General features: G+C 54.0%; 1 protein-coding gene and 1 long non-coding RNA gene across 5 annotated transcripts; one reads left to right on the top strand and one right to left on the bottom strand.

Annotated features, from left to right (window-relative positions):
- Window positions 1–1159: 1159 nt before the first annotated feature.
- Window positions 1160–3661, top strand: LOC135179681 (uncharacterized). Its single transcript, XR_010304071.1, has 3 exons — window positions 1160–1233; window positions 1712–1761; window positions 3528–3661. It is a non-coding gene; the product is annotated as an uncharacterized LOC135179681 (long non-coding RNA).
- A 2795-nt stretch (window positions 3662–6456) lies between these two features.
- Window positions 6457–16433, bottom strand: PCTP (phosphatidylcholine transfer protein). Of its 4 annotated transcripts, none has more exons than XM_064150510.1 (6): window positions 16231–16433; window positions 13748–13865; window positions 10416–10495; window positions 9604–9775; window positions 8655–8722; window positions 6457–7684 (listed from the first exon to the last, which is right to left on the bottom strand). In XM_064150510.1, exons 1-6 carry the CDS (start codon window positions 16375–16377, stop codon window positions 7619–7621), a joined length of 651 nt encoding a protein of 216 aa, XP_064006580.1. In that variant the 5' UTR covers window positions 16378–16433; the 3' UTR covers window positions 6457–7618. The 4 variants fall into 4 exon arrangements, with proteins under 4 accessions (XP_064006580.1, XP_064006581.1, XP_064006583.1 ...); XM_064150511.1 differs by having other exon boundaries at window positions 13748–13862; XM_064150513.1 differs by lacking the exon at window positions 16231–16433 and adding an exon at window positions 15979–16084.
- Between the last annotated feature and the right edge of the window lie 10447 nt (window positions 16434–26880).

The raw sequence follows: 26880 nt of genomic DNA, 5'->3' as shown, positions 1-26880 counted from the left end.
AGGCTGAGCTGGCTCTGCTGCACAGCACTAGATGGCAGCAAGATGTTTGCCTTCCAGTGCAAATCCTCCACCCTCTACCATCAGTCATCCTGGCTGGGAAACGCAAAGTGAGTGCAAAACAGAACCACATTTCTTTGCTCGTTTGGTTTGCAGCCTGGAGCTGATCTAAGCTGACCACAAAACTCCTTTCTCATGCTGAGTGCAGGGAAATGATGAAGGGCAACTGATGAAGCCCTTTCTGTGTCTGCCAAGAGAACTACAGGCATTGTTGGTTCAGACATCAGCAGCATCAAGCAGCTCCATGCCAGATGTGTCCCATGCACCCATGTGTGGGGCATGGCGGGGCACAGTGTGGTGTCACTCAGGCTTGCATGGAGATGCTTCATCAGGTGTGAACCAACCTAACTGTGCAAGAGTCTCTGTTCCTGCCCTGCAGAGGTGAGAGCTGTGAGCTGTCACACACACAGGGCTGTGCTGCAGAGGCTCCTCTTTGTACTGTGCTGGTAGACCTGTTCTCTCCAAAGATGAGGAGCTGTGATGTCAGGACTGCCCAAACCCTCTTAGTAAAGATGGATTTTGGTGTCTTGCTTTCAGCAAAACACCTCCTGATCGTGGACCAAGCAGAAGGCTTTGCTGAGGCCAAGTTGTGACGAAGAAGGTTGTGACTAAGGGTGTTCAGAGACAGGACAAGGGAGAAAGGTTTGAAGCTGAGGCAGAGCAGGGTTAGACTGGAGCTGAGGGAGTTGTTCAGTGTGAGGGTGGTGAAAGTCTGGCACAGGCTGCCCAGGGAGGCTGTGGCTGCCTCCTACCTAGCGGGGTTCAAGGCCAGGCTGGATGAGGCCTCAAGCAGCTGAGTCTAGTTCAGAGGTATCCCTGAGCATGGTGGGGGGGTTGGAACAGATGAACTCTGAGCTCCCTTCCAACCTGAGCCATCCTAGGAACTAATAAACCCAACTCAGAATTCGCCTCAGTGTTTGCCTCAAGCAATGGCCACATCCCATTTGTTCTCCCAGATTCAAGCACTGGAGCTGCACTTCAGGCTCTGAGCAGCAGGAATCAGCAAAGTGCCTTGGGGTTTTTTGGTTAACCAAACCATTTCTCTTGCTCTCTTTTTTCTCTCCTTTTTTTTTTTCTTTCCAGATTTTCTGGTCTTTTTCCAACCTCACATGAAACACCAGGAAAGTATCAGGAAAAAGGAAACCAAATGACTTCTCAGATAAAAAAACCCTAAAGGTAGTGTCCAATTGCTTCTCTTTGCCCAAATGCCTGCTGCTGCTGCAGCCTTGCTCAGAGCAGGGAGCAGCGAGTGCCCAGCAGTGCCCTTGTTTGTCCCATGGTACCTGTGGCCCTTTCCTCAGCCTTTGAAATGCCTTCCTGGCTCTGCTGTGTTTGGGTACCCAGTTTCCTGTAGTCTTTCCTCACTGTCAAGCTCTATTTACTGCCCTTTTCCAGGTGCTGCTCTGCCCTCATCTGCTCCCTGTGCACGCCTCTCTGTGCAGAGGTGGTTGTGTTTTCCTTCCCCTCTGCCACGTTTCAGTAAGCTGCCAGCTGCCTCACCAGGCTGGGTATGCAAGGTCAGGCTGCCAGACAATGAGGCTGCCAATGCAGCATCCACTGGGTCAGAACTGGTTGGGTTTGTTTGTCAGCTTCCCCGGATAATCAGCATCTGCTGTCTCAAGTGCATTAACTACAGATCTTATTTCCTGTGCAGATGTTGTTAGCTTTCCAGATAGCTCCACTGAAACCAAAGTGAGGACCATGGTAAGTATGGGGACAGGCTGGGAGAGTTGGGGCTGGTTAGCCTGGAGAAAATAAGGCTCCAAGGAGACCTCAGAGCAGCCTTCCAGTACCTGAAGGGGGCTACAGGAGAGCTGGGGAGGGACTTTTGACAAGGGTTGCGAGTGACAGGATGATGGAGAATGGCTCTGAGCTGGAAGAGACGAGACTGAGACTGGATAGGAGGAAGAAAATCTTTGCAGTGAGGTCGGTGAGACGCTGGAATGGGCTGCTCAGGGAGGCTGTGGATGCCTCCTGCCTGGGAGTGCTCAAAGCCAGGCTGGATGAGTAAATCAATCAGGCTCATTATTCAGTAATAAGGCTCTCAGCTTCATAGTTCCTAGAACCACACCTTAAGTGTTATCAAGGCTCAGCCCATTCCCATGTTACACGGAAAAAACACCAGTGGAAAGCAGCATCCACATGCCCACAGCTCACACCCTGGGACAATAGACCCTTTGAGTGTCAGAGTAATTTCCTGCCCAAGAAACGTCCCTGCTCTTTGTTTTCATTTGAATAGGGGAACAGCATCATAGGAGCCTTTGATAGGGTGGGTGGGTTGGCCAAGGCGGTTCTGGCTCCTTGTGGGATCACACTCTCCACTCCAACCTACCAATCAGTTAGCTGGCTTCCATGCTGAGAAAGCACATTAACCTTTGCAAGTGCACAGCAGCAGCAGCCTGCTCTCCAGCCACACACTGAAACCCCCATTCTGAACCCAGAACTCCAGCTGAAAGTGGAGCATCCAGTTACAGCCTGTTCCACACCACTGCCAGCATGCTCTGGGAAAGGAGGACTGGGAGCCCAAACCCTCACAGCTCCAGGGAGAAGGGGGGAGGAAGTGAAGCCTTTCAAGGTGTGCTCAGGCAGAAAAGCAGTGAGCCTTGTGAGCTAACAGCAGGTACCCACTGGAAGTGTGGCTAGCACCTAGGTAACCCTTGGCCTCACCTGTCACAGAGGGCTGCTGCAACCCAAACCTGGCAGTCCTGGAAACAAAATTGTTCAAATGAGTCACTCTCAGGAATTACTTCCACAGATGGAAAAATTAAGCTTGGGCAAAATTGGACTCCTCCAGTGTCACAAGGCCAAAGCAGAGCCTCTTCTGGCTCCACTGGCAAGACAGGGCTGACCAATATGCAAAAATCTGGGTGAAACCTAGGGAGGGCAAAGGCAAACTCACTGACATCTCAGTGCTGCAGGTGCTCAGGTCTGAGCCACGGAAGCAGCTTAGCTGGTTGCACAGCTGGCATCCAGGGACCTTCTCACAGGGCTACAATTAATATCCATATTCAAGGCCCTTAACATAATTGCTTCTTACAGCATCTCCCACTGAAACATTTGCTCACAGGATGCAGTTCTTCTTACTTTGGAATTGAAAGCTTCCAGTGGAGAGGGGAACCTATTTCATAGAATCATAGAATGAAGCAGGTTGGAAGAGAGCTCCAAGCTCACCCAGCCCAGCCTAGCACCCAGCCCTGCCCAACCAACCAGACCATGGCACTCAGTGCCCCAGCCAGCCTTGGCTTCAACACCTCCTGCCACGGCCACTCCACCACCTCCCTGGGCAACCTGTGCCAGTGTCTCGCCACCCTCACTGTCAAGAACTTCCTAACATCCAGTTTCAGTCTCTCTTCTGCCAGTTCAAACCCATTCCTCCTCCTCCTGTCACTGCAAGACCTTACCAATAGTCCCTTCCCAGCCTTCCTGGAGCCCCCTTCAGATACTGGATGAGAATCCCTGTTTCTTGGCAGCTTCTCAGAGAAGAGAGCATCCTGAGCTAACACAGAAGGACCATGTTCTCTTTGTCTGTGTTCAGATGGAATCCTAATTAACATGTTAATTGGCAGCTGCAGAGAGGAATTAGAGAGCTGCTTAACGACCAGCTGCAGCCACTTGACTGGCCACAATTCCTTCCACATCTGCAGCAGTATGAAAAACACTTGAGGCAAACTCGTCCTGCTGCAGAGACTCCTTGTTCCTGCTCCTCCAGAAGCACTTTTCTTCTGTGTCATCTATCCAGATTGATCACAGCTGCCCTGCTGCTCCAAGCCTTCCTTGCTGGATTGCTATGGAAGCTCCCAGTGTCTTTCAGCCTTCAAGAGATGAGTGAGAAACAAAGCTCCTTTATCTAGTCAGAACACTACAGTGCAGTAAATTTGGTTAATCATTAGCCCTCTGTCTAGGAAGGTAAATCTGTGCTTGGAGAGACTGCTCCCAGCTGATGGAGATGTAAACACTCTTAGATCCCATTGGAAAATGCTCTTCATGCAGAGGAAACCTGCAGAAAGGAAAGCAAAAGCGTTGGTGGACATCAGCCACTCGTCTGCATGAAACAGCAGGAGTCAGTCCTCCTGTCTGCCCACAGCTTTCCTTCCACTCCACGCCAGGAACCAGCCAATGAGCTGCTTGAGAAATGAAGCATCAAGCAGATGTTTCCTGAGCAAAGGCAACTTTGTGCTTCCCTTCACACACCACCTTGGGAGGCAGCACCGCAGCCACTGCCGCGCTGACATCAGCCACTCTGTTGACTTTGGGTTACTCAGAATCTTTCCTTTCCTTTCCCTTCCAACTCAAATACAACAGTTTGATGGAGAGGTGACATGGGAAGGATGGCTCTGAAGGACGAGGCCATGCTTTGTATTCAGAGAATCATACAATCAGTCAGGGTTGGAAGGGACCACAAGGAGCAGCCAGTCCCAACCCCTGCCATGCCCAGGGACACCCTGCACACAGCCTCAGCCAGCCTGGCCTCAAACACCTCCAGCCATGGGGCCTCAACCACCTCCCTGGGCAACCCCTGCCAGCCTCTCACCACTCTCATGGCATTCACTGTTACAGCATCACAGGAGGTGGCTGCCAGTCAGCCCCCAAAGCACAGCTTCTTTCTGTGGGCAACATGCACAAAGGGGGGTTTGGAACCCAAAAGAGAATAGAGTCAAAGCTGACTGGCACTTGTGGGAGCCTGATTATCACACTTTGGATCAGATACCTCTTTACTCCCAGGAACTGCAGCAACTCCCTAGTCCTGTTGGGCTGCTGGGAAATCTCCCTTAGTCCCAGCAATCCCCAGTGGGACACCTACCTTGTGAGCTGTCAGTGGGGTGGGGTAGAGGCGAGAAGCTGCATCCTGGGTGTGTTCCTGTGTGACCTGGTATGAGTGACCCTGTTCTGCAGGGGGGTTGGACTGGATGATCTTTTGAGGTCCCTTCCAGCCCCGGACAGTCTGTGATTCTGTGCCCACTGCCTACCAGGAATGCTTCTTTCTTTTTATTCACCCAACCCTATGGCTACAACAGATCCCTCTCGCAGAAAACTTCCTGCTCTGTTTTCAGCCAAGCTGGTGGAAACACAAAGCTGACTTTCAGGTGGTGAATTGACAACCAGCACAGGAAGGGAGGAGGGATCCAGTTTTTAACCCTGTGCACAAGAACTCCTGATGCACAGTGACTGACAGCTCTGACAGCAGGCACATTTCTGCTCGAGCCAGCCCCAGAAGCTCACATGGGATTGACACAAGGTCAGTACTTAGCCAGTCAGGAATAAAGCTCTGAAATGCTTTATCAATGTCTTTACACCCAAAGACTGAAAACTGGCAACACTCTCTCTGCTTGCAGTTCCCCAGGCAGAAAAGAGCACCAATGACACCAATCATAGAGGCGCTTAGGTTGGACAGGACCTTAAGAGATCATCTGCTCCAAGTGGGACTTCTTTTGTCCCTGCTAATAGAAGACAGGTTATAGTAACACACAGACCCAGCCTGGTGTCACAGCTCATCTATGCCACTGGGAAAGCCTAAATTCAACAGAAGCTCTGATGCTGCATTCCTCTTCTCATCAGTTAGTTGCTGGCAAATGAAAAGCTGTTTTCAGCAGCTCCTGCTGAACCACATGTGCTCTCCTTTGGGAAGCTGTGTAGAGCACAAGAACCTGCCTGTGCACTGGTTTTTAGCTGGGGATATGTGAGCAAAGGCCACGTACTCCACACTCGGTGTGGGGTCTGCAGCAAGCCAGGTAGGCAGCAGAGTGACAATGGAGCCATTCAGCTTCTCAAATGCTCAGCCTTAGTGCCCCAGCCCTCTGCAGACAGGGCTAGAATGGCACAATCAGCACTTCTTGAAGAGAAAAGGCTCTCACCCTTTCTCCTGCTTTCAGTTTGTTAAAGCTACGGGCTGGTGGGAGAAAAAAAATGGATGAAGAAAGATCTCATCTGTACATGACTCACCTCTGTGCACACAGGGAGCTCACTAGACCTGTACTGTGGTAAACCTTAAGCTGTGAGCTTTCAGGCAGATCTACAGTTACAGACAGGGGCTGCACTGCTGTGGCACAGAGCTCTGGTTTTGCTCAAAAGGAAATGGAAATCAATCAGTTTGCATCACCACTCCAGGAAGAATCATCCTTAGCTTCTCTCCTTTGATATTTGATGTTAACTCTACAACAGTTTGCTTTGCTTTTCTAGCTGCTTCTTGAACAATCCACCTGATCCCATCCACCTAATCCCATTTCACAGAGTTAAATGCAGCTGGCAGCCACTTCCAGAGCACATGGAACCCTCCTGGCTCCTGATGAAGCCAAGCTTTTCTTTCTGAAGTCTTTAAAAACAGAGCAGCCCATGACACCAGCCTGTCACTTGTGACCTGCCCAGCATGCTGACTCTGAAACGTGAGAGACAGAAGAGCACTGCATGGATAAATACTGATTTATTGGAAACCAATATTTACACCAAGTAGAAAGGCAACCACTTCCACCAGCTCCTTAAAAAGGCAAAGCTGCTCCATCACAAGAATTGTCCAGTCCCAGGCTCAGCTGTGGTAGCAGTGCAGAATGTTTAAATCCCTGAGGCCAAGGCCCTCTCATCTTTCATGCACTCCATCCTCCCCCACTACCAAAGGTGCTGGAGGTTCCATTTGCTGCTCAGTTCTGCTTTCAGTGGATTACCACCCAGAAAATCACAGTTCCATCCTTTACAGCAGCATGACATTTAACAACAGAAATAAGCCCAAGTTTCACATCCCCTTCATTCACACTCAGCTGCAGGCATCAGTTGGAAATCATTTCCAGTTTCAAGCTGGTGTCCAGGCTGCTTTGCAGCCAAGGCTGACTCTGAAGGTGTACCTTGCTCCCCTCACAGCAGACGTGGGAGCCAGCTCCTGCTTTCTGTCCTGGCAGGACACAGCTGATGGTTTTAGTTTTCAGACAGGGGGGGCATTAGGATGTGAATGCAAAGCTTTAGGCACAGGTCCTTTTGCACCTGGACTTAAAGCCATCAGAAGGAAGTTTAGTAACACAGAATTCCAGGTCCTTCTGCAGACTCTTGGCAATTCACCTCCATGCCCTCAGCATTTTTGAGGTTCACGCACACAGACAGCTTGAGGATGAAAGTCTCGGGTAGCAGAAGTATTTCCTTCTAAGCAGTGCAAGTCCCACTGTTGAGTTTCAGCAGGAAGCCACCCTGCAAGGCCACAGAGGCAGACCCAGGCATGATTTTCAGCCCAAATTCAGACATTTTTCCTAGCAAGATTGTTGTCTCCTGCTCCAGGATCTAACATTTCAGCCAGCAGAACTCCTCCAGCTGACACATGACAACGAGCAGAAGCAAAGCATGGGGGACAAGGCTAAAACTTCAGTGCTCCCAAAAGGATGCAGCTAATGTTGGTGCTGCCCTGCCAGTGGCTGGCTCTTGCTAGAGGTGGAAACAACAATCTCAATAAAACTGAAGGCATAAACCAAGCACAGCAGAATTCTTCCCACTGTTAGAGGTAGGCTTTATCCAGTGTGAGACGTTAACAGCCACTCCTGTCAGTGCAGAGCTCCAGGATGAAGCAGGTCAGATCAACTCCAGACTATGTGCTCTTGGGATAACTCTGGCAAGCTTTCTGAATATCCTTCAGGAAAGCAGGCACACCACTCTGTGGAGAGACAAGTGCAGAAGTCAGGCTGGCATCATGCAAGCAAGAAACACTGCAAGCAAGAGAAGTGCCACTGTGGAGACCAAGGCCTTCCAATGCAGGATAGCTCCTTTGGCCCTTCACAACCAGGCTGCACTACTGAAGTTTGGTCAAGTTGCAGCCACTCAGGTGTGCTCTGCAGCATGGGTTTGTTGGGTTTGTTGCACAGATTTACCTGCCTGGTTGACTAACCAAAAGAATCAGATAGGAGTAACATAAAGATGACTGCCATGAGAGCACAGTCACAGGAGGTTAGGGGTTGGAAGTGACCTTGAAAGCTCATCCAGTCCAACACCCTGACACAGCAGGATCACCCAGGTCAGGCAGGGCACACAGGAGCACATCCAGGTGGGTTTGGAACATCTCCAGAGAAGGAGACTCCACAGCCTCTCTAGGCATCCTGCTCCAGGGCTCTGTAACCCCCACAGTGACAAAGTTTTCCCTTCTGTTCCCATGGAGCCTTCTCCGCTCCAGCTTGCACCTACTGCCCCATATCTCATCACTGGACATCCCTGAGCAGGGCCTGGCTCCAGCCCTTCACATCTCTATCAGCAGCAATGAGGGCAGCCCTCAGGCTCTTCTGCTCCAAGCTCCCAGCCCCAGTTCCCTGAGCCCCAGTTCCCTGAGCCTGGCCTCCCAAGGAGATCTTCCACTGCCTGCAGAATATTGGTCGCTCTGCATTGGACCCTCTGAAGCAGTTCCCCAAGGTCCTTTTTGAACTGAGGGGCCCAGAACTGGACATAACATCCCAGGTGCAGACAATACCCTGGAGCAGACAACAGCAAGTCTACAAATAGGGCTCCATCAGAGCTAGAAAGGGACTGGACAAAGAAAAGACTCTACCCAGCATGCAGAAGGCAGGCATGGGTACAGGAACACACTGCTGGAAAGAGATCAGCCCAAGGCAGTTTTGCAGTCAGCTACTCCTTACCTTGGCAGCCCAGTTGACCAGCCACGATGGAATCATGCCACCAGGATTATCAAAGTAGTACATATAGACTAGAGAGGAGAGGGAAGTTAGCAGAGAGTCACCCAGCCACAGGCTGAGCACCAGCTGCAAGGGCAGGTGACAGGGGCTGTGGGTGTGCATCACCAAGCACTGCAGCTCTGCCTCAATCCTGCACACAAAGCCAGAGGGTACTGATGTGGGATGTGAAGCAAGCACAGCCACTCCCAGTTAGCCTCTGGGCAGTTGTGGGCACCACAATATTAGACTACTGCAAACCATTTTAGGCAGCCTGGCTCATAAAGCAGAGCTGTCTTTAAAGGACTGATCTCAGACAGGAGTCAGTCTCTAGGCAAACTCCAGAGATCAGTCCAACCTGATACTCTGATCACTGCTGAGGTAATCAGAGTGCAGCTAGCAGCAGACTCTCCCCAGCCAGCCTGAGTGCCATAAACAGAAGTGCAGGCTGGGGGAGCAGGGAGTGGGATGGGGGTGCAGAATGAAGTGGTTGGGAGTCTGCTCTTAACTACCCAGCCCAGCTGCTGATTAAAAGGTCACAGGATGTTAGGGGTTGGAAGGGACCTCCACAGGTCATAGAGTCCAACCCCTCCTCCACCAGAGCAGGACCACAGAATCCAGCACAAGTCCCACAGGAACACATCCAGACAGGGCTGGAAAGGCTCCACAGAAGGAGACCCCACAAGCTCTCTGGGCAGCCTGTGCCAGCACTCCAGGACCCTCACAGGAAAGAATTCTTCCACATGAGCACTGCAATGGCCACTTCCAAAAGTTTAAGCCACTTTAAAGTGGATTCATTCCTGGTGCTCAGCAAATCCACTTGACAGGAACTGCTTTTACCTTCAGGTTTCCAGCCCACCCTGCCCACCCCCCCTTTGGCTACACAACTTGTGATCACACTTTCTTCACCCCTTACCCTTCGATCCAGCCTTGCCATCACTTTCAATCACCAGGCTTTGTTTGTAGCTGCTCACTCTGATGATGCCAGGCCTCTCAGGGCACTGAGGAACAGAGACACTCCGAGCTAGCACAACCCAGATCTTCCTCCCATCCACAGCCATCTCGCGGCAGTCACGAACATAGACATACTGGGAGCCAAGTTGAGGAGGGATGTCAAAACACTGCCAGCTTGACAGATGATGAGCTGACAAGTGGATTCCATCACAGACACCAGCCCCTTCAGCTGTGCTTCTGCAGGAGTAGTAACTCAGCTTGGTGAGCTTAGCTGTGTGTAGGAAGAGGCACCCACACTGCTCTGCAGGCCATACATATTCATGTAACCTGAGGACTGCTAGATCTTAGATCCAGTGCAGCAGAGCAGTGGAATCATTGAATAGAATCATAGGACCATGGAATCAACCAGGCTGGAAGACAGCTCCAAGCTCACCCAGTCTAACCTAGTGCCCAGCCCTAGCCAACCAACCAGACCATGGCACTAAGTGCCCCAGCCAGGCTTGGCTTCAACACCTCCAGCCACAGCCACTCCACCACCTCTCTGGGCAGCCCATTCCAATGCCAATCACTCTCTCTGACAACAACTTCCTCCTCACATCCAGCCTTAACCTGCCCTGGCACAGCTTGAGGCTGCATCCCCTTCTTCTGTCTCCTTGTGCCTGGCAGCAGAGCCCAACCCCACCCGGCTACAGCCTCCCTTCAGCACATTGTTGGCATCTCTGGATGACCAGGAGACAAAAACTGTAAGAGCCACAAAGCCACTTGAAAGGATACATCTCTGTTTGAGAGAGGAAATGGGAACTTCACTTCCCAGTAGATTACTTTTTCTCCATCGTAGGTTTTCTCATACAGTTCTGGTGGAAAGAGGAAGACTGTCAGAGAGGTTTCACTGCCACTGCAGCAGAATCATCCACAGCATCAAGACCTGCTCAGGTTTCTAACAGCATGCAAAACTACATCAGAACTCCTGTGGACCAAAGCTGCAGCAGCTGAAGGCCTTGAACTGCTCTGCAGCAGGGCTTCTCAAGGACCAAATGCTCAAAAGCAGGTGGCCTGCAGTTCTGCTGCTGTTCAGTTCACTGATGAATACAACCAACCACCCCAAAAGCAAGCAAAACCCCCCACCCCCAAAGCACAAAAGCAGAACAAATCAGGGCAGAGGCAATCAAATCCCTTTTTTCAGTTAGCTCATGCAAAGCTTTTCCTTCCCTGAGCTTTTGCCTTGCCTCTGCACAGCTCTGAGGCACAACTACAGAGTGGCTTTTTCACAAGTATGTCATTATCCTGGTAAGTGCTCCTGAGTTAACATGGAGCTAGGATGAGTGCTGCTTTATAATACCTGGAGAGGTCTTACAGGAGGGATTAGTGAAGTTTAGGAAAGCTATTAAGAATTCCACAGCAGTAACAGTGAACAAGAAGCTGGAGCAGTTAGGAGCCTTCATTACACTGCCCCCAGCCTGCCTGGAAACTCAAATCAGAAGCAACCAAACAGGAAAAAATACCGAAGAGAAGTCCCTAAACATGGCAGCAACTCAGTAGTGTGGCATGAAGGAGGAAAGTGCCCAACTGCACAGCTTCTTCTGTTGAGGTGCTGGAAGGTGTTTGGAGAAGGGCAGCAAGGCTGGGGAGGGGCCTGGAGCACAGCCCTGTGAGGAGAGGCTGAGGGAGCTGGGGGGGTGCAGCCTGCAGCAGAGGAGGCTCAGGGCAGAGCTGATTGCTGCCTGCAGCTGCCTGCAGGGAGGCTGTAGCCAGGTGGGGTTGGGCTCTGCTGCCAGGCAGCCAGCAGCAGAAGAAGGGGACAGAGGCTGAAGCTGTGCCAGGGCAGGTCTAGGCTGGATGTTGTTAGGAAGTTGCTGTCAGAGAGAGTGATTGGCATTGGAATGGGCTGCCCAGGGAGGTGGTGGAGTGGCCGTGGTAGGAGGTGTTGAAGCCAAGCCTGGCTGGGGCACTTAGTGCCATGGTCTGGTTGGTTGGGCAGGGCTGGGTGCTAGGCTGGGCTGGGTGAGCTTGGAGCTCTCTGCCAGCCTGCTGGATTCTGTGATTCCATGATTCCCTCGAGGCAGTACCAGCCAGTCAGGGGAATGGCCCTGGCAAGCCACAGGGCTGAGCCAGGGGAAACTCCTGTCTGCTCTGGGACTGGCCCTTGCACAGAGGCAGTTTCAAAGGGTGTGCTGCAGGAAGGTGGCTCACACCAACAGCCAGAGTGCTCTCCTCCTTTGCAGCAGACTTCTGCCTGAGCTGCAGCCACCTCTCAGAGCCAGAGAACACAGCCTGCCAAGCCACCTGCAGTGGTCTGGAGAAGGAGCCTGCCGCAGACTGATCACCTCATTGCTGAGGCTCAAGGAGAATGCCACACACGAGGTATGTTGGTATGCCCTGTAAGGCAGCCTTGGCCCAGGAAAACAGCTTCTCCTCGGGGCTGGAGCAGCAGGCAGGATGCACAGCTCCCCAGGCTGCAGCGAGCCGCAGCAGGCTGCTCCCCAGCAGAGGTCAGTGGAGCATTGGGTTAGCAGCTTTGCTTCCAGCTTTCCCTTTTCAAAGGGATTCAGGCTCTGTTTTAAGGACCTCAACTCAACTGTTAGCCACTAACTCATCTACCTTTGCATCTCTGCAAACACAGAAAGAAAACCCAGCCACGTACCACCTGCACTTGTCAGCCTGCCAGTGCCAGTGGACAGCTTCAGCACAAAGCAGGAGGCAGTGAGTCTGAACCGGTAACCACCTCCTGCTCCTGCTGTGCATCACAGCATGGGTTAGGCTGGAAGGGAGCTCAGCCAGGTCCAACCCCCTGCCACCAGCAGGGACACCTCCCACTAGAACAGGTTGCTCAAGGCCTCATCCAGCCTGGCCTTCAACACCTTCAGGGAGGTTGTGGAGCACAGAAGCACCCAACGTGATCAAAGATCACGTTGGGTGCTTCTGTGCTCCACAACCTCCCTGGGCAACCTGTGCCAGTGCCTCACCTCCCTCAACCTGTGCCAGTGTCTCACCTCCCTCAACCTGTGCCAGTGTCTCACCACCGTCACTCTAAAGGACTTCTTCCTAACAGCCACTTTCAATCTCCCCTCTGACACTTCAAACCCATTCCTCCTCCTCCTCTCATTACCACACCTTGTCAATAGTCCCTCCCCAGCCCTCCTGCAGCCCCCTTCACAGCCTGCAAGGCCACTCCAAGCTCTCCTGGAAGCCTTCTCCTCTCCAGCCTGCACAGCCCCAACTCTCTCAGCCTGTGCTCAGAGCAGAGCTGCTGCAGCCCTCTCAGCATCTTGGTGGCCTCCTCCGCACTGGCTCAAAGAGTTCCATGTTCCAGTTCTTGTGTTGGGGGCTCCAGAAGAGTTACAACAACACATCACAAGGTTTTTTGTTCATGCCAGGCACAGCTGCATTTGCTGCTCCAGCAGTCAGCTATTACCCATGCCCTTTAATCAAAGAAGAGCCAAGGTTCCCAAGGCAAGCCAAGATGAGCTGTCCCTGGCAGTGTTTGCTTTTTTACTCTCAGTGTCCAGCCTTATCCCAAAAGGTATTTCAGCATGGCCCCAGGTCTTTGGATCCAACAACTTGAAAATGTTTTAATGGGAAGAGTCACAGAATCATAGAATACAGAATGTCAGGGGCTGAGAGCTCATCTGGTCCAGCCCCCCAGCCAGAGCAGCATCACCGAGTGCAGATCACACAGGAACACATCCAGGCAGGTTTTGAATCTCTCCAGAGAGGGAGACTCCACAACCCCCCTGGGCAGCCTGTGCCTGGGCTCTGTCACCCTCACAGGGAAAAAGTCCTTCCTCAGGTTCACACGGAACCTCCTCTGCCTCAGCTTCCACCACTGCCCCTTGTCCTGTGCATCACCCAGCAGAGCCTGGCTGCAGCCTCCTGGCACTCACCTGCACACATTGATAACCACTGCTGAGGTCACCTCTCAGTCTCCTCTCCAAGCTCCCAACCCCAGCTCCCTCAGGTTCTCTCATAAGGAAGATGTTCAACTTCCTTAAACATCTTTGCTGGACACTCTCAAGCAGCTCCTGGCCTTCTTGAGCTGGGGGGCCCAGAACTGGACAGGAGTCATTGTGGAGACAAAACCTGCTCTCCAACTGCCCAGATGAGCTTACCTTTAACGTAGTGATCCCACTGCTTTCTGAACTCTAGGTCCATGTAGACATCCACACACAGCTCTGGGGGACAGTCAGCAAGGCCACCAAAGATTTTATACTCATAAAGTCCTGACTGCTGTGGAAACAGAATGGGGAGAGGCAAAGTCACAGAGGAAAGGGAAGTTCTCTGCAGCAGGGAGAGCAGCTGAAGGAAGTTAGGTGGGGCACTGACTACAAACGTGCTCAAGAGCTGTGAAAGCAGGAGTTCAAAACACAGCCTCAGAGCCAGGCTTTAACCTCTGCACTTTTTGATCTAGACATGAAAGGTCAAAGCCAGACAGGCTGTCCTGCCCCACACAATGGCTGTTCCTTCCCTTGCACCAGTTCCCTTTCACTCCAGAAGTAGTTCCAAAGGGAGCATGTTTCTTCACACTCACACACGCCCCACAACATCTTTTCACCTCCACTGGGCACTGTGGACTAAATCCTGCCCATGCTGAAGCTTCCCAGAAGCATGAAGTCCCTGTGGCAAAGCCTGCAGCCCCTATGCAATGTACTTAAGCACCTCAGCCACTTCCAAGAAGTTTCCAAGTTCTCCAAAATCTGGAGTAAACCTTCCAGCAAGTCCTAGGTCTGCTGGTACCTGGGGCTGGGGCCCAAGGAACACTTCACAGCCTTCATGGTTATGTACAACAGACTATTATATCTGCCTTGAATATTTATCAGCTGCTTTCCTTCTGGGAGAGGTCTGCACTCAGCATATGGAAACTCCACCTGTGCCTATAGAGTGTTTGTGCAATTGTCAGCACCAGTTCAGGACTAAACTACAACAATGAGATTACTTTGGATATACAACGTGGGAGTCACACCCAAGTGTCCCCAAGGAAGGGGAGGGAAGGATTATACAACACTCTTGTTAGTCAATGGTTGGGTTTTCTCCTTTCCCCTGCCTTTCTCAAATCAACCCTAGAAGATGAAGATTTGATGCACCAGAAGATAACAACGGGACCAAGGGCTTAAGCTACTCATCTTCACTGTAGGTCCCCTGAAGCATCGACCACTACCTTCACAGCTGGACTGTCCAGCCCCAGGCACCCACACCACCTTGGGCTTTTATCTTCACAAGAAAAGCTAATCTGGAAAACATCACACCTGAGACTGAGGTAAGACCCGGGTGCCCCAAAAAGGCTGGTTTAGCTCGGACACTGCCTGCAGGGCACTAGTCAGGAAGGCTATGTGGATTATCATGTGTGTGTTTACTCGAGGTGTGGTGTAAGGCAGAACAGCAAAGCACCATTCTCCTCGCCCTTCCCCTGGCTCAGAAAGGAAGCCTTACTGCCCATGGCATGGGGCTCTCTTCCACTCCAGACAAGGCGGGGGGGGTTATGTTCTCCTGGGCTTGGCTTGCAACTGCACCTCGCGAGGAGGCAAACCAAGCTCACCCCAAGCCTTAACTCCGCAGCCAACATGCCAAGGCAGCTGTTTGCCAGCACTGACTGCTCTCTGTGTCCTTCTGCTTCCCCAGAGGAGAAAGCCACGCTGGGATGTTCTCAAGGCTCTGCACAGAGTTGTCTCCTTTTTACCTCATCAAGGCCACAGGGCAGCTGCAAGCTCCCAGAACAGCTTTAGGACCTCACACTACTACACTGCATTGCTTGGTTCCAAAGCTCTTCTGTCCCAGCCAGGAGGCAGCTGGAAACAATTCCCTTAATTGAGGATTACCAAAAGACAGCCACACGGTACAGGCCTTGGAGGCACTCTTGCTCCACCACAGGGCAAGACGTTCCGGTAGTGATGCCATTTACTGTCACATCACTCAGAAGTCGCTAAATTCAGGGTGCAGGGATGGCAGGACCTCATGTGCCGACGCAGGACACGGGATTCTGCCTTCCCTTAGCCTCCCAGCTGGCCCCCAGCATCGGCTCTGCCATGCCGCAGCCTTCGCCGTTGCTGGATCGGCCGAAGCTGGCTGCAAAGCAGCAGAGGCTTCTCGTCGCTGTGCCCTCAGGCAGCAGGGCCGAGCAGGCTAAAGGCGGTCAGAGCCCGGCAGAACGCCGCGGCCGTGGCGGGAGCTGCGGGGCGCAGCCGGCGCGGACCCCCCTGCCGCAGCCCCCTGCCGCAGCCGCCCTGCCGCAGCCGCCCTGCCGCAGCCCCCTGCCGCAGCCGCCCTGCCGCAGCCCCCTGCCGCAGCCGCCGGCGGTGCTCGCCGCTGCACAGCCGCTTTCCGCGGCAGCGGTTAATGGCATTACCCTCAAAGCTGCTTTCTGCGGGCCTGCAGAAACCGAGCCCAGGCGGGCACCGCACCTCAGCCTGACCCGTGCCGGCTGCCGGGGGCTCCGGGCCGGGATGTGTGACCGTCCCCACTCATCCCGCGGCCCCGCAGCGCTCCGGCCGCGCCGCGCCCCGCTGCCCGCGGCTGCTCCGGCTCAGCCCCGGCCGGGGAGGGCCGGAGGCACGGCCGCCCCCCGGTGCGGCGGAGCTCCCCCCTCGCCGCCGCCCACCTCGTCGTACAGCCGGTAAATCCGCACTCCCATGGTCTCCACCAGCAGCTGCCAGGGCCCCCCCGCCGCCGGCGCCGGCTGGTCCAGCTCCCGGCAGGCGGCCTGGAACTGCTGCTCGGAGAAGCCCCACGGCGGCACCGGCTCCATCGTCCCCGGCAGCCGCGGCGGCGGTCGGGCGCGGGGCACTGGCGGCCGCACCGGGCCCAGCCAATGGCCGCCGCCGCCGCCCCTCCCCGCCCGGCCCCCGCCGCGCCCCGGGGCCGCCGCCGCCATCACAGGGCCGCAGGGCCGGGGCGGAGGGCTCGGAGGTGTTGCGGTGCGGAGCGGAGCCATCGGCGCTGCTCGGAGGCTGCAGCCAGGCGGGCTCGGTGCTTTCCTCACGGAACGAGTGGCAGGGGGAGAGGAAGGGGCCGCAGGCTGCACCGGGGGAGCTCTGGGCTGGACATCGGCAGCACAGGCTGCCCGGGGAGGTGGCTGAAGCCCCGTCCCGGGGGGCTCTAAAAGCCGCAGGGATGTGGTGCTGAGGTCGAGTTAATGCTTGCACTTAATGCTCTGGAAGGGCTTTCCCAGCCCGAGCGGCGGTGTGCGCCCCTGCCCAGCGGCGCCCCTGCCCGGCGGCGCCCCTGCCCAGCGGCGCCCTTGCCCAGCGGCGCCCCTGCCCGGCGGCGCCCCTGCCCACGCTCCCCCCGCTGCCGTGTGGCTGCTGCGTGGCGCACGGAGTGGCCCTCCCACGCTGGTGTGTGGCCCTCCCACGCTGGTGTGTGCCACCTCCAGCGCTGGAGCAGGGCCCTGCTGGGGGCTCCCGTGGGTGCAGATGGAAGAGTCTCCACGGGCACATGTGTTCTTACATGGATTTTCCCCCCAGGCTCACTTTAGAAGCAGTTTCCTTATGGACTGTTCATCAGAGAACACAGCGAGAAGCCCTAAATGCCCTACAGCCGTTGTGTGGGTGTTTGACACAGCCGTGCACCCACCGAGCTGCAGCCAGCCTGGCACTGGGGATAGCAAAGAGGAGGTGGCAGCAGCCTCCAGCCCGTTTAGGGCTGGGGTGGAAGGGGAAGCAGGAATCCACTGGCAGGGACACACCTCACGCCTGAGATGGTTCGGGAGTTAGCTGCCCACACACACAGTGAAGCCACCCAGACTAGACTCAGCTGCCTGGAGGCTAAGGGATGGAGCCACGTGTACAGCTTAGCAGTTTACCAGCAGATGTATAGACAAATATTTCATAGAACCATAGAGACAAACAGGTTGGAAGAGAGCTCCAAGCTCCCCCAGCCCAGCCTAGCACCCAGCCCTGCCCAACCAACCAGACCATGGCACTCAGTGCCCCAGCCAGACTTGGCTTCAACACCTCCTACCACGGCCACTCCACCACCTCCCTGGGCAGCCCATTCCAATGTCAATCACTCTCTCTGACAACAACTTCCTCCTCACGTCCAGCCTAGACCTGCCCTGGCACAGCTTCAGCCTGGATCCCCTTCTTCTGCTGCTGGCTGCCTGGCAGCAGAGCCCAACCCCATCTGGCTACAGCCTCCCTGCAGGCAGCTGCAGGCAGCAATGAGCTCTGCCCTGAGCCTCCTCTGCTGCAGGCTGCACCCCCCCAGCTCCCTCAGCCTCTCCTCACAGGGCTGTGCTCCAGGCCCCTCCCCAGCCTTGCTGCCCTTCTCCAAGCACCTTCCAGCACCTCAAAATCTCTCTTGACTGCAGGAGCCCAGAACTGGACACAGCACTCCAGGTGTGTCCTGAGCAGTGCTGAGCACAGGGGCAGAAGAACCTCCCTTGTCCTGCTGCCCACACTGCTCCTGAGCCAGCCCAGGATGCCATTGGCTCTGCTGCCCACCTGGGCACTGCTGCCTCCTGTTTAGCTCCTCTCCACCAGTATTTACAGTTATATAGAAGTTAAAAGTACTACAGAAACACAATACCCTCCAAAAATCAGGCTGCTAGGAGGCTCCCAACCCAAACCTCCTCCTCCCTTCCCCCCCTTTCCCTCCCTTCAGAAATAACCAGATCAGTCCCCATATATCTCACATGATGAATCTGGAGAGATCTGAGGTGAGATCTCCAAGAAGACAACAAGAAGGCTAGAGGACAAAAGGGTTAGGTTGGATGAAAGAGTTAATGCAGAGGCAACCCCAGAGAGCAGACTGCCAGAGAGAAGGACCAGAAGTGAGAGCTGAGCAGGGTGTGAGCAGTGAGTGTCATGCCTTGGCTGGTTGTGTTTCTCAGCAGAAGAATGAGTGGTAGAGGCTACTCTTGTTGTCTTTTCTTTCTTCTCACAGCTAAGGGTTTAATTTCTCCCAGTAAAATGTTCCAGTTAGCCTCAAACCAGCACAACACCTGACTTGAGCTCCTGCTGAAGGACACCACCAGTGGCCCGTGTGTGAGGCTGCCACAGGCTGCCAAAGCAGTCAGGGTGTCGAGGTGTAAGTGGCTGGGGCAGGCTTGCTCCCTGGAGCTGCAAACTTGTTTTCAGGATGGCTTTATTCTTCTAATCCCTGTGAGGTTTTCCCTGCAGAAGGCTGAGCCTTCAGGCTAAAGCAGATCAGGTGTGAGCTCTGAGAGGGCATCGGAGCCTGTCTGACTGCGCCAGCCCCATGCAGGTGGTGGCAGCCTCTGCGCAAGGCTGGCAGAATTCAGCTTCCCTGCCAAGCACCTGGGTTCTTCCACAGAGTCCACTTATGCCTGCTGTCCCTTCCAGTGCCAGTCAGTTGATTTCCAAGCAGAGCATGAGGATCTCTGGCCTGGACATGCAGGCTGAGCACCATGCTTGCACAGTCATAGAAGCATGGGATCATGGAATCACAGACTCAGCCAGGGTGGGAAGGGAGCACAAGGAGCAGCCAGTTCCAACCCCCTGCCATGCCCAGGGACACCCTACCCTAGAGCAGGCTGCACACAGCCTCAGCCAGCCTGGCCTCAAACACCTCCAGCCATGGGGCCTCAACCACCTCCCTGGGCAGCCCCTGCCAGCCTCTCACCACTCTCCTGCTCAACAACTTCCTCCTCACCTCCAGCCTCACTCTCCTCACCTCCAGCTTTGCTCCATTCCTCCCACTCCTGCCACTCCCTCACAGCCTCAGAAGTCCCTCCCCAGCTTTTTTGTATCCCCCTTCAGATGCTGGAAGGCCACAAGAAGGTCACCTGGGAGCCTCCTCTGCTCCAGCCTGCACAGCCCCAACTCTTTCAGGCTGTGCTCACAGCAGAGCTGCTGCAGCCTCTGAGCATCCTCCTGGCCCTGCTCTGGACACTCTCCAGCATCTCCACAGCCCTCTTGTCCCAGGGGCTCCAGAGCTGGATGCAGGACTCCAGGTGGGGTCTCAGCAGAGGGGGAGCATCACCTCCCTGGCCCTGCTGGCTGCACTTCTGCTGCAGCCCAGGCTCTGGTTTGCCCTCAGGGCTGCAGGCTGAAAAGCTTTTGGAGAGAGTTACAAGCTTTCTCCAGCTTGTAACTCTGATGCCAGAGTTTGTCCTGTATCCTCTTTCCAATGCCATGTCACTAATGGGGATAAGTCTCTGTTGATACGTGACCTGCTCTCACCTCCCCGCTGTAACTGACAGGCAGATGTTCAGCTGTTCTGGTTTAGTTTTGTTATGACCTTCTATTGCTAATATTTATACCATATATATACAGACTGGTTTGGTTTATTTGTGTTCTTTTTCTGGACCCTTATGAGTAGATCCTTGACTGAGCCAAGCTGACTTCTGTGGAGCTGTGCTGCTCAGCCAGCTGAGGATCTCAGAATCACAGGAGGTTAGGGCTTGGAAGGGACCTCTGGAGATCATCCAGTCCAAACCCTGCCAGAGCAGGATCACCCAGGGCAGGGCACACAGGAACACATCCAGGAGGGTTTTAAATGGCTCCAGAGGAGGAGACTCCACAATCTCTCAGGGAAGCCTACTCCAGGGCTCTGTCACCTTCACAGGGACAAAATTTTGGCTCCTGTTCCCATGGCACTTCCTCTGCTCCAGCTTGCCCCCAGTGCCCCTTGTGCTTGCCTTTGGGCATCCTTGAGCCTGGCTGCATCCTCCCCACACTGCCCTGCACATCTTTAGCACAGCACTGAGGGCAGCCCTCAGGCTCCTCTGCTCCAAGCTCTCAGCCCCAGCTCCCTCAGCCTGTCCTCACAGGAGATGTTGCACTGCCTGCAGAACCTTGGTGGCTCTGCCCTGGACTCTTTGAAGCAGTTCCCTGAGGTCCTGTTTGAACTGAGAGGCCCAGACCTGGGCACCACGTTCCAGATGTGGCTTCAGCAGGGCAGAGTAGAAGGGATCTAGTCTTTAAACTGGAGCAGGAAGCAGCAGTCTGGAGGTGAGACCTGCCTTGTCTTGCAGGAGTATCTCTTCAGATGGTACTTTTATTTTGCCATTTTTCTGTCTCACTTTTAAATCCCACTCATGCTCTGAGGCAGGGCTCGTGTGAGACTGAAAGAGCCTGTGGCTGGTCTCTTCAGGAGCCCTGTTTGTGCCAGAGGACTCAAGTGATGAGAGCTGAGCGCTGGCTGTTGTGTTGCATGATGTGGTTGCCTGTGTGGCATCAAAGCTGAGCTGGCTGCAGCTGCCTGGACACTCCCCTGGGCTGCTCATGGAAAAAGAGGGAGTTCTCTCCCAGGGCCACTCTAGGGACCCAGGCTTTGAGAAAAAGGCTTTACTCTGTGACCCTTCTTCTTGGTGAATAAGGAGTGGTGACTCCTAGGAAAGCACGGACAGTTCTGAGAGGAGGCTTTATCTTCTGCTTTCGTGTCTGTTTACGTAGGTGTTGTTATTTAGCACTTCTGCCTGGGGATAGGCTACACTCTGAACCCAAACCTTTTGATATCTGCACTCCTAGTGGGAGTTCAGACACAGCAGGGACCAACTTCCTAGAGCTCTGCCCCACCAGGCGGTGGGACAGCAACTGCTTCAGGGCAGCTGGTTCTGGGAACATGAACCCAAGCCTCAGCACAGCGACTGAAAGCAGCCTAGATACAGCACGATCCAGCCCCACACATGGGCCAGGCACCTAAGTGCAGGAAAACAGAGGGTTGCTATTCCAGGGCTGTGTGGGGGTGTTTCAGAAGTGCCCACAGCTTGACCCCCATACTCGGTTTAGCTGTTGCTGCTTTGAGTGGGAGATGATAGCTGAAGGAAACTTGCTGACCTGTGCTGCCGGTGGGATTAATGCACCTCAGCTGCCCACCTGTTCTTCAGGGTGGAAATAACCTGGGTGAATTCCCCTCTGTCACCTAACCTTGCCCCGACTGGCATCAGCACCCAGCCGTTCTGTGGCTGCTGTGGTGTGGAAACAGACCATCAGGAGACCCTGTGCGAGCAGAAATGAACCCAGCAGCGAATGCTAGGCTGAAGTTTGATTTCCTGTGCTTGTCTTGGCTCTGGGTGTCCATGCGGGAGAGCACCAGGGCTGTGCTGCCTTTTCCTGCCTCTGTCTCTGAGTGGCAGTGGTGCACTTCGAGAGATTCCTGAGGACGACCTAAAGAGGTGGGATTCCTGATGGATTCAGCTGCTCTGCAGACAGTTACATGCTGTTGTCATCCCGTTTGACTCAGGGCAGTCCAAAGCCTTGGCAGAAGTGCTGCGTGGTCCTGCCGCACCATTTCTACAGCCTACTGCACACAGCCAGACCAGCTACAGCCTTCTGCCACTGCTGGTTTACTGACAGCATGGTGTAAAAGCTTTCCCCACAGAATGCTTCCTGCCTCTTGCAGCTGGCAAGAAGCAGATTCCTCACCCAGAAAGGTGAACCGTAAGGAGAGCATCTCCCTCCCCACACACACATGCACGTGTGAGCAGCCTGTGTTGGCTGCTGCCTGAGTCAAAGGGAGGTTTGTTTCCTCAGCCTGCCTGCCTCACAGAGATCCTTCTGTGCTGCACACAGTTTCTCTTCCTGCTCAACTGTGCGGGTGGGAAGGGGCACCCAGAGTGGCCTTCGTCTCCTTAGCACAAGGCATGCCCTGTTGGAGCTGTGGCCATGAAACACTGGCTGGTAACTGCCTTCTTCACACAGCTGAAGCCAAGCCCCCTACCGAGATGACTTTACAGGCACGAGGCCCGAATGCAGATCTGAGTGTGTCTGTGTGGAGTGTTTAGTTTCACCCAGTGGAAGTGGATTCAGAGCAGAACTGAGCTCTGCTGATTTCCTGCCTTCTAATACTGAGAGGCTGCTGGCTTTGGGAAAGGGTTTGGTCGTGCTGGAGCCCTGGTGCCAGGATCCATCTCTTCCATTTGGCACTGTTCACCTGTGGTTTGCACCTTCTCATGGAGTCACAGAATGCCTCAGGTTGGAAGGAACCTCAACCTCCCCAGCATGGGCAGGGACACCTCTGCACTAGACTCAGCTGCTCAAGGCCTCATCCAGCCTGGCCTTGAACACCCCCATGCAGGAGGCAGCCACAGCCTCCCTGGCAGCCTGTGCCAGACTCTTCATCCTTGTACTGAAGAAGTTCCTCAGCTCCAATCTAACCCTGCTCTGCCTCAGCTTCAAACCATTCCCCCTTGTCCTGCTGCTGGACACCCTCGTGGAAAGTGCCTCTGCAGCCTTCCTGTGGGATCTCTTTGGCTACTGGGAGCAGCTCTAAGGTCCTTTTAAAGTCCTTTTAGTCCCAGGTTTCTGGGACGTGATGCACTCCCAGTGCAAACCCAGTGGAGGTGGTGAGGTGCAACCTGTCTGCCTGGCCTTGAGGACCCAGGGGGGTAGTTAAAAACTTCCCTGTGGGAGGGAAGGGATTGCAGAATTATCTGGATGACCTAAAATGACTCATCCCAAAGATAAGCTGTTTAGATCTTGACTGGATGTGGCAAGTGGCTGTCACTACCACACCCTCTGCTTTCCTAACCCATTGCAGTGGGTGTAGAAGTGCTTCCTTAGGCGTGTGGTGCTGCAGCAGGTGACAGAGCTGGGAGGCTGCCTTGTGGGCACAGTGAGAACTGATCTTACTGCTCTCACTCTTTCCTTTTTAGCCACCCCTTAGCTCAGAGACTTGATTTACTGTTAGTGTCACAGAGGTCATCTGTGACATAGGGGAAAATCCAGGCTGTATGCAGTAGTTTGGGTAGACCTTGTGTGTGGATTTAGTCCCAAGGACAGTAGGCTAGAGAGAAGCTTGATTTAGAGGAAGCACTTAGACCACTGGCCTGTGTGGGTTAGCTGGAAGCTCATAGTTTTCTCTCTGCTGCTGGAGAGTGGATGAGAGCTGCTGGAGAAGCTCCTTTGCATTAGACTGACCACTCGAAGAGGGAGCACTGTGTGCTCCTCGTGCCTTGGCTGCTGGGCAGAGCAGGGAAGCAAAGTACGAAATGTCTCTTGACATCACCTTTGAGGCAAGGTTGGACAAGTCACTTTGCAGCTCTTTGCATTTCCTCTATGTCTTTGTGCCCTGCCACTTCTTTGGGCTACTCAGTGCAGCTGGAAGGAGAAGAAAAGCTCTCTGCAGAGCTGTGGGAACAGATCACTCCTTTCAGTCAGTTCACTCTGGCTGAAATCTGAGCTGAATCTGGTGGATCCTGCTGCAGCAGCCTCTACCAAATAGCAGTGTCACGGTGAAATGGCATGGTCCTGTGTTTGTTTCCAGCCAGAGGGCTGCCACCCTGGCTAAAGAACTGCCCTGTGCAAGCTGCAGGCTTTGGCTGCTGGCGTTGTGGTGCATCCCTCTGCTAATTAAAAGCACATGCCAGACGAGGAATGCAGCTCTTCAGATGTGACCTTCATGTAATTACGAAAGCAGCAGGAGATAAGAACAATTGTTTTCAGTTCCAGGTGTCCTGTTTCCTTCAGCTCTGCAGGAAGATTAAGTGAAAGTGGAGCAGGGCAGTGAGAGAGTTCAGACGCACAGCAGGAGAAGTGATTTTGACCGAAGGACTGGCAGGGTCTGATGGAGTTCAAAGAAAGTTCCTTTCCGTGTTCCAAGTCACCAAAGAGGTTTCTCACTGTCATGATAAGCACATCCATTCCAGCAGCCTGATCACAGGCAGGGAGGGTGGTCTGCAGAGCTATCAGCCAAAGGGGCTGGGCTCCATTCTGCTCTGGGCTGTTCTAAGGAGAGGGGAGCTACAGCACCTGAGGTGAAACGATTTCTTTCTGGGGTTTAGCTGGCTCTGCCCCAGCACAGAACACAACCACTGCAGGATGTGCTGAGGACAGCTTGTAACACGTTAAGCAAGATGCCAGAGAGCTTTCTGAGAGCTTCAGCCAGTGCCCTGCTCTGGAGTGGCGTGTCCGTGGGTGGGCTCAGGGATGAAGTGAAGCAAAACTCGGTGGAGGGTTTGGGAAAAGGCAAGAAAAAACTAATTGAGTAAGGAGCCCACAATGGCTGCACTTTGCCAGACTAATGAGTCACTCTTTGCTGTGCTGTTAGGGCCCAGGAGGCTGTGAGAAGCTCAAAGGAAGCTGTGCAGTACTGCACAGTGTCCACAGCATTGCTCAAGTGAGGAGCAGAGCTCTGCTCCTCAGCAGGCTGCAGGGGTCCAGAGCCACACAGGCTTCTCCCTTACTGCCCCAGCCTGCGAGCCTGCTCCTCCTCCGAAGCAGCTGTGCAAGGGCCACCGGGAGGAGGTTCTCTCCTCAAGGGGGGCTGTGTAACATTTAACCACAGGTGTGAACCTGTAGTCTCCCACTGCAGCTGCTGCTTAGGCCTTAAGTTGCCTCAGCTGTTTGTGCTGGATTTCTACAGGTGCCAAACCTGCTGCCTGGGATGTGTTTGCTGCTGCTTTCCTAGCATCCTCGGAGAGCCATGCTCAGGACACAGCAGGTCCTTAAAAGGCAGAGATTGTCACTGGTCCCTTTCTTTTTCAAACACCGGAGTTGTGTTTGACCCTTTGGTGCCTGGGAGCTACAAATCAACCCTTGCAGGGGAGAGCCCACCGATGGCTGAGCACCGAGGGGAGGTGCCCTTCCCATCGCAGCTTCTCTGCTTCACAGGAGGAGTTCCTCTGCCACTGGGTCTGGAAGAGGCTGTGACTTTCTACCCCATTGCTGGGGCATGCTCTGTGCAGAAACACCTCGGTTCTCAGCCCAGCTTCAGTGCCTGTTTATGTGTACTTCAGATTAGCTCCTCAAGAATCAGCACTGGGACTTATTTTATGTAATACTGTCAGAATTTTATGTAATACTTCCAGTAATAAAGTTGGCATGGAACAGTGAGAATGTCCTAGTGGAACTGCTGATGTGTAAGTCTGGGAGGGAGGCTCTCATATCATCACAGGAGGACCAACTGCTACACTGGAAGGGCTGGAGGGGAGTTGATGTAATAGGAATGGAGTGAAATTTAAGTCATGCACACATGTGTTGGCAGTGGGAATTTCAGATACAAAATGATAGCTGGGGCTGATAGTGGAGAAAAGCCTAGAGAAAGAGTCATAGAATCACAGAACCAGTCAGGGTGGGAAGGGAGCACAAGGAGCAGCCAGTTCCAACCCCCCTGCCATGCCCAGGGACACCCTACCCTAGAGCAGGCTGCACACAGCCTCAGCCAGCCTGGCCTCAAACACCTCCAGCCATGGGGCCTCAACCACCTCCCTGGGCGACTGCTGAATAATCAGAGGCTAATGGTGAAATACTCATGGCTCTGGAAGGTGCTTCCTTCCTCAGGTCTCACCTGAAAAAAGATGATGGGAAATGAAAGTGAGAGAGTCTGGTTTCTAGGCGCTAAAGAGTGAGTTGCCAAAGGAAGGAACATCTATTTCAGACAGAGCCTTACTCATCCCTGTGTAACTGTCCACAAATCCATGCAGCTGGGAACAAGGTGGAGGTGGCTAGATGTCAGCAGAGTAAGGCTCAGGAGCAGGAAAGCATAGAATCATGGAATGGGTTGGAAGGCACCTCAAGGATCATCCAGTTCCAACCCTCTGCCATAGGCAGGGACACTTCCCACTGGAACAGGTTGCTCAAGGCCTCATCCAGACTGGCCTTGAAGACCTCTCTGGGCAACCTGTGCCAGTGGGCAACCTCCCTGGGTAACCTGTGCTAGTGTCTCACCACCCTCGCTGTAAAGAACTTCTTCCTAACATCCCATTTAAATCTCCCCTCTCTCAGCTATCTCCCGGGCTGGCAGTGCTCTGGGAAAGGGCATCTGCAGAGGGAGGGAAGCTGAGTTAACCAAAGGAACCTGTGCTACCTGAGCTGAGCTAACCACACCAGCAAATGCAATGAAAACTCTCTCTCTGCCAGCTCAGAGGACTGACAGGCAGCTGCTGCCTAGCACAGGTGATCCCCCAATAAAGGTTACTGTGGGATGCAACTCAACAAGTTTAATGAAGATATTACCTGGCACAGCTGCCTGTATCAGGAAGGGCTGGACTTAATGGGCTGCAGCAGAAGAAATGTGGCCAGCAGGGCCAGGGAGGTGATGCTCCCCCTCTGCTCTGCTCTGCTTAGACCCCACCTGGAGTCCTGCATCCAGTTCTGGAGCCCCTGGGACAAGAGGGCTGTGGAGATGCTGGAGAGTGTCCAGAGCAGGGCCAGGAGGATGCTCAGAGGCTGCAGCAGCTCTGCTGTGAGCACAGCCTGAAAGAGTTGGGGCTGTGCAGGCTGGAGCAGAGGAGGCTCCCAGGGGACCTCCTTGTGGCCTTCCAGCACACTTGCAAATGGGTTTGAAAAGTACCAGTTTGCAGCATGAAATTGTGGAGCTCTTCCAGACCCCCCTGGCTGGTTGG

Source organism: Pogoniulus pusillus, chromosome 11 (genome assembly GCF_015220805.1).
Source record: "Pogoniulus pusillus isolate bPogPus1 chromosome 11, bPogPus1.pri, whole genome shotgun sequence".
NCBI lineage: Eukaryota > Metazoa > Chordata > Aves > Piciformes > Lybiidae > Pogoniulus > Pogoniulus pusillus.
Note: the sequence above shows the minus strand (reverse complement) of the source record. Positions and strands in the feature narration are given on the sequence as shown.

Excerpts from the sequence above, each read along its gene's own strand:
- PCTP (XM_064150510.1), bottom strand. The coding sequence starts at position 16,377 with ATGGAGCCGGTGCCGCCGTGGGGCTTCTCCGAGCAGCAGTTCCAGGCC. Across the intron at positions 9,776-10,415 it reads TTCCTCTCTCAAACAGAGAT|TATGTCTATGTTCGTGACTG; the intron begins GTATCCTTTCAA and ends CTTGGCTCCCAG. Across the intron at positions 8,723-9,603 it reads TGGCAAGGCTGGATCGAAGG|TCTATATGTACTACTTTGAT; the intron begins GTAAGGGGTGAA and ends TCTCCTCTCTAG.